Genomic DNA, 11,796 nt, shown 5'->3' with positions numbered 1-11,796 from the left:
CATACAAGTAAAGCAGTTTCCAAAATGAACTCTACCAGAGCTACAAAAATTATTCTCTTCTCTATACAAGTCACCAGCTTCAGAATTTGTATCTGTACACAGTTGCTCATTATATTTAACAAAATCTCACTATTTTTTGGCTCCGAGGATCTCCACAAAGGCAACTTGATCATTTTATCCCATTGCAATCAAGAAAGTTAAAGTTCTTGTCCTTCCTTTCCTTCCTCTCCTTTCATCTGAAGCTCTTCATGGCTTTCAGTTTTGGAATTCAAATGAATGAAGACTAACGCTACCATACACAAGCGGTTTTAGTAACCAAGGAAAAAAAGCGTTGAGCAAAACCATCTTGCAACATTTCAAGCAATGTTTCACTTCAGATGTGTCTGCTCATAAGCATAAATATTGAGATATTATAACTGCTAATCAGGTACGGAAAAGCACATACCATTTATTTAACATGAAATGAACTTCTACAAACACCTAAGAGTCATCTGACAAGAAACGCAAGCGATGTAGGAGTGAGGAGCCAGAGCTGTTCAGGAAAGAGCAAATGTTTTGAGGAGAGCTTGAATGGAGGAAGGATACAAAACTCAAATATTGCTCTAAGAGTAACTTTCAGTTTCAAGCATTTCCAAAAGACTTGAGAAAAATATATACATTCAAAATGTAACTGTTAATACGTTCTGAATGCCAGCTCTTGTACACAAGTGCTTCTAAAGAGAAAAGAAATCCTTTTCCCCAGGAGAGGGCAGGAGATCTATACACAGAAGTAACCAGTACAAAATCCTGGCCCCGCTGAAATACGTGGCAATTCTCAGAGTGAAGTCAGCAGGGCAAAAATTCATTGTTTCAAACACGTGATTCTTCCCCAAATTGGCTAAGCCTGCCTACCTGTTTGCATCATAGTCCCACAGAGGTAAGATTAATTCTGTCAGTCAAGCCTTTACGTTTACTTGTTAATTCCTTTGAACAAATGATACAGGAAATCTATTCTGGTACTGGAGTTCGCAAGCCCGGCGTAAGATCCAAACTATGAAGCAGGCTGTGTGTAGCCAGTGAGATAAGGAAGCTTGTTTAGTACTTATCTTGCAGCAATCTAATCAGTCTCTTCTCCCTCTATTTTTAAATTCCTCCGAAGCCCCAAGGCCCACGACAAGGCCACACGCTCAGAAAAGCAAATACACGGGCTCTCAGAATTGCTGTTTACGCCCTCAAATAGTTTAGGAATGACCAGGAACAGTCTAAATGCAGCATAATCTTTATCATTAAAATAAGCCAGACAAGCTAGTTGAAGTTGTCTAATATTAAACACTGAAACCCTCAGTATTTTATGGTACAGCTCCATCAACAAGTAGCTGCAAAATAAACTCAGATGTGGATTTACTACACAACAGTAACTTTCCAACCCTATCGTGAGATATGGAGCAATTAAACGTCAAAAAAATAAAATAAGTTCAGCGAGGCCAAGGCACACACACAAGCAGTTACCACAGTTGTGGGTAACCTGGTTGCATAGATTTACCATTATGTTTTTGTTATGCTGTTCAGAAGGAGCTGGGGAAAAGAAGTGTAGTGTATGGTCCCTTTCCTAAGATGTTTTATTACTAATTTGAAAGGACTGTACCAAGACTACAGTTGCGAGTACATGGTTTTTAAACACCTTCCAATTTCTCCTATTTACAAGAGGAGCATTAAAGGCATTTAAAAGAAAGCTGCACTGAAAATAAATGTAAACAAGTGAAAAGATCACATTTTAAACATTTTAGTTCAGGCCACCAGTGTGAGAGACAATTCCACAACATTTTAGGTTGTTTTGTCTATCTTATTTTCCTTATCTTTACAGCAGCCTTGAATACTTCAGTACATAACATCCTGCTAAACCTTGAAAGTGATCTGAATAACACATCCAAAACATCATTTGAAACGGCTCTGAAATGTTTCCTTGGTTTTGCATGCTTTCACTGAAAAAAAAAAGCCAAAGTATTTTATTTTCTTGAATATTTCCCCAACACTGGAAAAGCCATGTGATCCTGAACACCAGCAAACTAAGAACTAATTCTAACTCTAGTGCGTCACACCTTCCCTCACCCCTACAAGGATAAAACAACAAAAACAAGCCCTAAAAGTCAGAAAGAGGATTTTAACATCACTGTTTATCACAACACATCACAAGGCGTCTCAGATACAGATTTCTACAACCATTTCTTTACTTCACAATTGCAGCCAGAGTTTGAAGCTACTGAAAGCAACCAGTAGATTCTCTCTTACTGTGCAGAAATATAAAGGGATCACTAAAACAAACTAGCTTCTCCATACAACTGCAATATTATAAATCATTTTATCTGTAGAGAGCAATATGATACCTTACAAAGTAAAGTGGCTGTTCTTCATCCAACATAACTGGTGTAGACATCCACCAGCCTGCCCTGGCCCATTCTACTTGTCTACTACTCACCTGCTGTGAGGTGCAGAGGAGGAAAAGCTGATCTAAGGGAGGGCCCTGGTGAGAGAAGACAGGGCTGGGACCTTGACTCATGGAGGACTGCGAAGATCTGAACCTGAGAAAGGGCACTTCTGTATTTTTCATACACGGAAGAGCACCGAAGGGTGGAATAAGATGACAAGTCTTGCCTTCTTATGTATAAAAGCAAAGACAGAATAAGAAGGAATGGAGAAAAGCAGGCTTCAGTTACTCCATACAAGGCTTCTCAGCCTGAACCTATAAAAATGGGTAGCGTGAGTTCCCTATTAACAGGAACTAGATGTTATGGTGGTAGAAACAGAAGTGTGAGCGGCGTAATTGGCTGCACCCCAGGATACCGAGAAAAAAGCAAAATGGAGAAGCTAGAGCACTTGACATTAAACAACCAGCAAGCTGCAACATTTAACAGAACTGACAGAGAGTTGAAAAATATATTTTATTCCTCCTGTACTAAAGTATCGACACCGTACAAGTTCCCAATTATATGAAAACAACTGTCGGTAACTCATTTTTGAACTAAACCACTAATTTCAGCACCATTACCCTACCTTTAAAAGGCTAAAAAATTCAGACTGAAGTCCACTTATTTGTTTTAACAAGCATATTTTCGATGAAGTCCACGCTGTCCACCTTTGCGTGTTCCAGGAGTTTGGCTGTGTAAGAAAGTTATCTACAACAATCATCTGAACTGAATACATCAGTTCTCCAACCATAAACAGTTCTCATAATTTAAAAAAATCACTTCATAATTTAAAATATATATCAATGACACTCTGCTTTTCTTTTAGCTAGAATGTACCAACATTACTAGCTGACTTAGAATATCAACTCGATTTTGTGAAAAACGCTTGCAAAAAAATATATCAACTTCAAAATGTACAGAAAAGGACATTAGAGAGCTGATATTTTTGGGTTACTTAATGTATTTTAGAAAGAGTAGCAAGCTAGGAGTGAAGTACCCTATATTACAAATACTCAAACACCTAAGCCATACTGTATACACCTTTCTAGTGTAGTGAAGGGTTAGTTACAGACAGGGTATTTTGAAAGCATGTACAAAGAACTGTAGCTTTGTTTAACTTAAACTTGATCACGTAGGCGGGCCAATCTCTGTGACAGCTCATCCTGCAGAATTGTAAAACACAAAGAAACCAGCTATCAGTAATAAGAAAATTTAATTTTTGCAAAGTTCTGCAACAGTCAATCTCACGTCCAGATGATATGAGATTATCTCATGCACAACTCATAACAAGATTTGCTGAAAACCTCAAGAATGGCTGTACCAGGCAAGACCAGAGGTCCACACAGCCATCTTACCTCCAGCAGTGGATACCTAGGAAGGAGTTTCAGAACACTGCAAGTAGAGGTAAAGTTGGGGGTTTTTTTATGTATCATCTTTGCAAGTGTAAATAAGCTCTTAGAGAACTCCATCCTTATCTGGATGCAGCCTTGACTGACCAAGGCTGGTATCCAACTGACCTGCTTTAGCGAGATAGCCGTAGGTCTAACTGTTCTAGGGGGCCTGGTATAAAGCAAAACTGAACTTTTCAAAGAATGTGCAATACTTGGGGCTTCCCAAACATTGTTCAGTTAAGGTGAGGCTCCCTAAAGCCTTCTGCACAAAGACGGGATGACAGAAATGAACTGTTCTCTTTCCATTCCCTCGAATATATTCCCCTAGAATGGGAAAAGCAACTCACCAAAATATGTGTGCAACCTCGACATCAGAGATCTGCTCATGCACAAGAAATTCTAAGCTATCCATGTACAGCAAACGTGGAATCCTTTGCACTAGTCCCGTAAGACCTTTCACACATCAAAGGGGAAAAAAAGCCAATCCCAAAGGCCTTGTGTACACTACGGGAGATGGCTGGATTTATCAAATTTGGAGTCGGTAGGAGAGGCAGCTGTTTGGAAGTCTGAGAAATACCCATGCAAGAGCACACCTGAAACATCTAAACTTTCTGGATTTACTAAGCAGACAATTGTATTGTTAAAATTATTTTGATTACAAGACTGTTTTAACTACACACTATTTCTTTTGGACAACTAAAATCTAATTACAATTTAGCAAGCCTATATTGACCAAGTGAAGCATTAATTCTCATACCACATTTCTCTATAAAAGATTGATTTCAAATGAATCTAACATTTACCTGTTCTGCTGAGGCAACGCTTGTACCAACAGAACCTGTCTGTCCTTGAGGTAGTTCCATGTTCAGATCAAGACTAATAGGAGAAAACAAAACAAAAAATAACAACTCAGGCATACAAGGCTAAAGAAAGAACAACAATAATTGACAAGCAGAGCAATACTGAGATAGCATGAGGCCACCAGCATCCCATGAATGCTGTACTCCAGCTAGTTAGACAACCTCATCAATAAATTTGATTCATTACCAAGAAGACAAGTCATATATTGTAACCAGCAATAGCTAGATGAACTCTGATTATTCAGTACTCGGAAAGATTGCTGTTTAACAGAGGTATTTTAGACATGGCATATGTATGAATGACAAAAAGTTCACTCATTAAAAAAAAAAAGTTTTACTAAAAAATTTGTCAAATGTATTTATCCTCAAGCCAACAGAGTGGAACTTCCAACTTATGTGTCACCAAGAAGGCATGTAAAATTCTCTGAAATATTTCAGTATATCCCCAAAGGCTTAAATATGTCACAATGACCCGTTTTGCAATGTCTAGCTAGTGAGAGCAGAACTACAGGAAGTTTAAATGTGGTAAGAGGGGGAAAAAAAGAGGAAAAGCATGGAGAAAACATGGCAAGGATCGCTAATGCTAAAGCAAATCCAAGTAAATAATAAAACACTGATATGACAAGTGACGTACGATTTTAGGCTTTTGCACAACCAGCCCTGCATCCTGACATTCACAGTATCTTTGAATGAAAACAAAATGAAATACTGGCAACTAAACTATTACAAGAATGACGCCCAGAGGTGAAAGGAAAACAGTGATTCTTCTCTGCTTCCAAGAAACAAATACACATAAAACAAGGGTATCTGACCTTCAAGTTAAGCAGAAAGGGTTGTTGGAACCAAGATTTATTCAAGAAATAGTCACTCAAAATTTTACCTACCCTGCTTCATCTGCCATTTCCTGTAGAAGCATATCCACCTGGTTCTAGAGTAAAGAAAACAAAATTGACTGTTGCATATTGTAGTTTATGACAAGCTCTTCTGTTAAATCTTGAGAACAGAAATTATTTTAACAGAACTGATTTAAAGGCAACTGTCTTTCACAGAATATTTTTGTGCTTAACCACCAGAGGGCCCTGTATGAACTCAAAAATAATGAGTACAGGTGCTCAGCCTGTTAAAAGCCTATTAATTGAACTCTAGCTTCTGAAACCATGCTTCTAAAGACTTCAACTTATCTGTAAAAAAACCCCAAACATATGCTCGAATACTTCAAGTGTTGGTTATTAGCTACTAAAACACTGCTTTGCACAACATGGAAAAAAACCCATCTCCAATTGATTTGGTTTACTGGATTCAGGTTTAAGTTTGTTTATTTTATTTACAAAACAAAAATTCTGTTGGAATAGCACATTTAGCTCCTTATGAAATAGCACATGGGGATAGGTGCTAGGAATTCTTAACCATGTCACACACTGTTTAAGGATTTATTTTAGTAAACACATGTCCATAAATTGAAAGCAGGCACTTGATGACCTTTGCATTGTTCATACTTCTACAAATCTGATGGTGACTAACATCATTTTGTTAATATCAGTGAGTTAGAACTATTGATTTTCTCACAGCGTATTCTGCTTTTATAATTAATGCTGCAGTGCCTTCTTGTTTCTAAGTTCATTAAGAACTCATCAAAACTGCTTACTCAGAAGGGTTAAAGTTTTCAAGATACAATATAAAACAAAGCCTGCTATAAGAGTGAAACAGACTAAAATACATGTATTTGTTCCTCTGTATGCGTGACTATAATTTGAAATAGTCTCTTCATCACAAAGCAAAAGTGAAAAGGCTCCAGTTGCTGCCATGTCTCAAAGTAGGCAGAAAGAAGAGAATCAGACATTTCCATACAGTTTAGACACGTAATTTAAGATCTCATTTAAAAAAAAAATTACTATTCTTACCTGTGGCGTTGTTAGCGTAGTAGTGTTGCTCATTGTGTCTTCCATCTGTTGTGTCTGAACGTCTAGTGTTTCAAACTGATGCTCAAATTTATCCATTAGTGCAGATATCTATTAAAAATATGAATCAAATCAATGATCTGCAGTTAACAGAAGAGAAATATATCTCAGCTCGCAAAAATAGAACCACACTATAATGACGGTGGCAAGCAGCTTCTGGAGATCAGAAGCTTGGCCCCCTTGCCCTCCCAGTGTCAACTCTGAAGCTGATTTAACACTGCAGTTCAAGCATGCAGGTCAGGACCCTGTCCAGTCAAGTTCTGAGCATCTCCATTTACAGGGACTTCACGCACACATTGGGCAGCCTGTTCCAGGATCTCCCAACCTCACTGCAAAACCTTTTCTCTTGACTGGAATTTCCCTTTTTAAAACTTGTGTCCATTGCCCTTTCTGCTTTTCATGTGCATCTCCAAGAAAAATATTTACCTTCTCCAAGTTCATGCTCTTCAGTGTGGCATCCATAGACTTAACTACCCCTGCCATTGACTTTGTTACCTGAAATGAGGTAAAGGAAATTATTACAAAGAAAAAAAGATAAGCAGTTTCTTACCAATCTCTCTTATCTCCATCCACAGAGTTTCTACAGTATCAAATAGCAGGGCACACATTATTGCCGTCTAGAACGTGACTTTTTATGGCTCCTACCATTTCAAATTCTATAAATTAACTCAACCACTTGAAATACACATTCTGAGCTGAAATTCCCTAAAAATTAAGGTACATATGGCATTAACTTTTACCAGGTCTCGAGACCCGCAAAGTTAAGGTATATATTTGGTACATAGATCACATGGCACAATAAACTCTCTGGCTGAAAAGCAGTACAGTAGTGTACGTTAAAAAACTACGAGAGCTAAAAAAAGATTTTTGGAATCACAAGTCCCATGTCATGACTTTATGTATTTGGAAGGGGAACACTATCTTTGCAAAATAATATTAACAGTGTAACCTGCAAAACACACTGTATCCTTATGAGCATGAGTAATAACAGCTAACAGAAGTTACAAGCTACAAAAGACAGTAAAGAGCAGCTGCCAGGGGAATTCCAGTACCTGATTTACTGTTGTCTACATCTGAAACCAAAATCGAAACTTTCCAGCTCATTACAAACAGAATTAAATCACTTCTTAGAAGATCAGAGGTCTCATCCTTGCAACAGATTTGTGAAAACGGATTTACCTTGCCCATTGTCACTGCAGTCTGAACTCTTGCTGCTACAGCATCTACCCTGGCACTCATGCGCAAGAAATTGATGGCTTGATTCTTCTGCCGGATTGCATTTTCCGCGTGTATTCGTGCGACTTCCATGTTACCCTTCTGGATTGCCTGTTGAAAAAAGGAAAAAAATAAAAGCGCAAAAGCATTTTAATCTTCCCTGCTCTTGTAAACATCACTTCTGAATAGCCTATCTCAAAAATGAAATAAGCATCAATTGCTCACAGTATCTTTTCTATCAAAAGAGAACACATAACCCTCCCTCCTCCTCCAATATTTCTCAAACTTTTTCAAGGTGTGAACTTCTTTCCAAGGAAGGTATCTAGCATGCACTTCAAGTAGAAGGTTTTACAGAGCTACAGAAACATATCTCATTCCAAAAAAAGGTTTTCAGTATCAAGACTCAAACACAGATACAGTTGGTATGGTTGTATCTCATGGACAAAAATACAGTCACATAAATTTAGTCTCTCTCTTGAAGTTCCTCTTCATAAGCCCCTTTAATACAAAATGATAAACATTAAATATTTTTAACTTCGAGAACAACAGTCTCTAACAAAATACATACAAGACAATCTTCTCAAAAAGCAAAAGCCACAAGCTGTACAAGAGGTTACATACGAATGTATCCTCACATTTATTAATGCATGGGCATTAATAGCCATATTTTATTGCCATATATTTTAAATCACAAGCATCTATCACAATATTATTAGCATGCATACTGGGCAAATGGTAAAAACACCAGATATTTTCCTGCTATAATATGTAAACAACAGATTTAAAGAGCTTGTTCAGACTCGCTGCTTACCTTCTTAATTTTAGCTTTCTCAGCCTTTTCTTCTTTGTCGCATTTTTTTGAGTTCCTGTTGAGTTCCTTTGCAGCAAACTTCAAATTAAACAGGTGTTCTGCAGCGCAAGTTAAGGGTTTGAGAACAGAATCGATCCTTGCATTGCAGTATTTCACTCTCCTGTTCAAAGTGCTACCAAACCTAGCATATACTGTGCTTCCCTGCTAGTGATACTAGAACTTGGAAAATGTTATTTCAGTAAGCCCTTGAAATTCACACAATAAGGAGACCTACCAAGCTGCTTTACAATTATAATGTCACATATCATCTGGGTTCTAAAATGTAAGGCCATAAAAAACACGTTCAGATCCCAAACTGGCACATTTTAACATCAAACCTACCTCAGCCTGATAAATACAACAAACCAAGCATCCCCCGAGAGGAACTGAGAGTCTTACTCTGCCAGATACTTTCACTCACACACACGGAGTCCACAACTCTCAGTGAAATGGAAAGGCAACGTACTGGCCTGCCTGAGACCTCACCATCTGAAAAAACAGCCACTGAGAAACAACAGACAAATGAACAATGCAACAGAAAACTGGCTTGGCTGACCATGCCCAGGTACGAATCAGGAGGCAGGGCTTCCCTTTCAAGCTACAGCAGCCTCCCAGCCCGGGGTCATGTGAGCAATCCTGGGGTCACCAACAGCTCTGTCATCTGACTTTTGGGGAAAGAAAACTTAAGGCAGAAAGAGAAACTTTCCTTTTCAAAAAGTTCAAGTCCTGCTTAAGATGAAAGCTCCAAGAAGACACCAGAACAAGCCTTCATAGTGACTTAGAATGACTGCATTAAACTGGTACTGACAGAGAACAATGTGCTGCAAAAATAACAATTAAAAAACCATACTCTTAAAATACTGTTGATGAAAGCTTCCAAATAATTTCAGTCTCTCTCGAACAAAATGGAAGCACAAAGCTCTACAGGCTTCTTTCATGCCACTTTTTGAAATCCCAAGAAGAAGATGCAGCAAGTACTAAGATGCTTAACTGTTAAATGGAAGCACATGAAGCTAAACATTATAAGGTACTTGAGGTTTCTTTAATATTTCAAGTATATAAACTATTCCAGAACTGGGTTTTTTCCTTTAAAGTCCAGACATGCATCTTAGAGCTCTGACAGCAACCTGAAGACATTAGGAAGTCTGTTGATATATTTATTATCCCATCCTATAAACACGCTAGAAAAAGGTAACAGCTGCGCCTGTATAGCTAGGATATCTATTAAGGTAGCTACCAGTAACGCTGGAATCGCCACTTGTATTTATATTTCTTTCCTTTAAATCGTAGGTCACTATCTCTTTCAGCAGCACTAAGTATATTGCACTGAGTCACAGATTAGGTAATTTACGAAACAGGAAAATACCTTTAGGTTGTTCATTTAAGTGTACTTCAGGTCAGAGATCCGAACAACCAGGTAAAACATGACATCACCTATTTATACCAATTACACTGAAACAGCATCTCAGAGCAGTTTATTTTGAAATAACTTCCTCAGTTACTCACTTGGGGCATTTACCTTTGACATTAAAATAGCTCACCCTGCCACCTCCACAGCCCCTCCATCCCATGACGAGCACAGACTCGCTCCTCCCTTGAAGTGTCTTTCTCAATGTGCCATAACCCGAGTGAAACCGAACTTCCAGCACTAACCGTGACTCACGGTCACCTGCTCCAGCACTCCCGTCAGTCCCTACCATAACACTTGGCAACGCCAGCTCACTTCCACCCCTGTAATCCTTAAGGCTTTTTTCGCCCCTGCACGTTAAGATAGTTTTATACAGCAAGAAAGGCTTAATTTGTCCATAAGGGTTTTTTCCCTGTGTCTAACTTCTTTTCAACAGCGGGAAACACGGACGGGTTTGTTCAGCTGACAGTGGTCGCTGTGTGGGGGGACGGCTGACGAGTTAGCTGCTGACATCACTCCAGCCTATACACTGCACTGGATGTATTATTATTACACCTATTACATGTATGGCGTGTCAGATGTCCCTGCTTCACAATTTGCACTACTCTACACCGCAAACTGCATTTTCTGCCCCAGGGACTGGGCTGTCCCCCTGCAGCCCTGGGAGAGGTGACGCTGCCTTGCCCCTCACCCCCCAGCTAAGGTTAGCTGATCTCGCCTGGGAAAGAGACGCTGAACTTCCCGTTCCCTTCTCCATCCAGGCAGGGACGACAATCCCCAAGCTGACAAAGCACAGCTCCCACCAGTGTCACACAAACACCGCAAACCCTCCTCCCCCTGGAAAAGGCCCCCTGAAGGGAGGTCCCCGTCCCCCACCGGGCCGCCCCGCTTCCCCAGCAACAACCGACGGCCGCCATGAGGGAAGGGACTCGCTTCCTCCTTCCCACCGCACCCTGCCGCGTCTCCTCCCCGGGCGGAGAGGCCCGAGCGGCCACCAGCCGCAGAAGTGCCGGCTCCCAACCGGCCCGGACAGACCCCAGGCCGGACCCGGCGCCGCGGCCTCCCCCCAGCCCAGCCCAGCCCAGCCCAGCCCAGGCCGCAGCCCCCGCCCCGTGAGGGCCGGCAGCGCCAGGCCTCCGCGCCCCGAGGATACTCTCCATGTTGGACATGGCGGCTCGGCGGCGCTCCGGCCGGCGCGGTGGAGCGGAGCGGGGTGGACGCGGGGCTCGGCCGGCGCTCGGCCCCTGGCTCGGCGCTGTGGCGGCTCCGGCTTCCGGTGACCCCGCCCCGCCGCGCGCAGCCGCGCCGGGGCGGAGCGGGAGCGCGCGGCCGCCCGTCTCCTCACGGCGGCACGGCCGCCTGAGGCCGCGGGGACGTTTCCTCGGCCCTTCGCCTTCCCTCAGCCGGCTCTGTCAGTGCTCCCGCCGCCATCGCTGGCACCGGCGGAGGGCTGGGCTGTGCAGGCTCCGGGCTGGACGGACAGGCCGCTTGCCGGGCGCGGGAGGCCCGGGCTCGGCCCCCCAGGGGTGGGGTGGGGCGAAGGCCCCTCTCAGCAGCAGGCCCGGCAGCGCCGGGAGCCTCAGCAGTGGAGGAGCAGAGGCCCATCCTGGAGGGAAAAGCACAAAAACACAGAGTACAAACGCAGTAGCGTTGGGTGAGGGCGGGTGGGA

At 41.7% G+C, this 11,796-nt stretch overlaps 1 protein-coding gene across 1 annotated transcript; it reads right to left on the bottom strand.

Moving 5' to 3' along the window:
• Positions 1-2,899: 2,899 nt before the first annotated feature.
• On the bottom strand, positions 2,900-11,519 carry CHMP1B (charged multivesicular body protein 1B). The gene is made up of 8 exons (XM_063346432.1): positions 11,280-11,519; positions 8,680-8,777; positions 7,833-7,979; positions 7,080-7,148; positions 6,597-6,704; positions 5,580-5,623; positions 4,639-4,711; positions 2,900-3,607 (listed from the first exon to the last, which is right to left on the bottom strand). Exons 1-8 carry the CDS (start codon positions 11,293-11,295, stop codon positions 3,563-3,565), a joined length of 600 nt encoding a protein of 199 aa, XP_063202502.1. The 5' UTR covers positions 11,296-11,519; the 3' UTR covers positions 2,900-3,562.
• Positions 11,520-11,796: the final 277 nt, after the last annotated feature.

This window comes from Chroicocephalus ridibundus, chromosome 9 (assembly GCF_963924245.1).
Source record: "Chroicocephalus ridibundus chromosome 9, bChrRid1.1, whole genome shotgun sequence".
Classification (NCBI taxonomy): Eukaryota; Metazoa; Chordata; class Aves; order Charadriiformes; family Laridae; genus Chroicocephalus; species Chroicocephalus ridibundus.
The sequence above is the reverse complement of the archived record's forward strand: the minus strand, read 5'-3'. Positions and strand labels throughout refer to the sequence as shown.

What these genes read in the sequence shown, in the direction of transcription:
- CHMP1B (XM_063346432.1), bottom strand. An exon ending in AGAGCATGAACTTGGAGAAG is followed by an intron (nt 6,705 to 7,079) that starts GTAAATATTTTT and finishes TATTTTTAATAG; the next exon opens with ATATCTGCACTAATGGATAA. An exon ending in GCGTTGCCTCAGCAGAACAG is followed by an intron (nt 3,608 to 4,638) that starts GTAAATGTTAGA and finishes ACAATTCTGCAG; the next exon opens with GATGAGCTGTCACAGAGATT.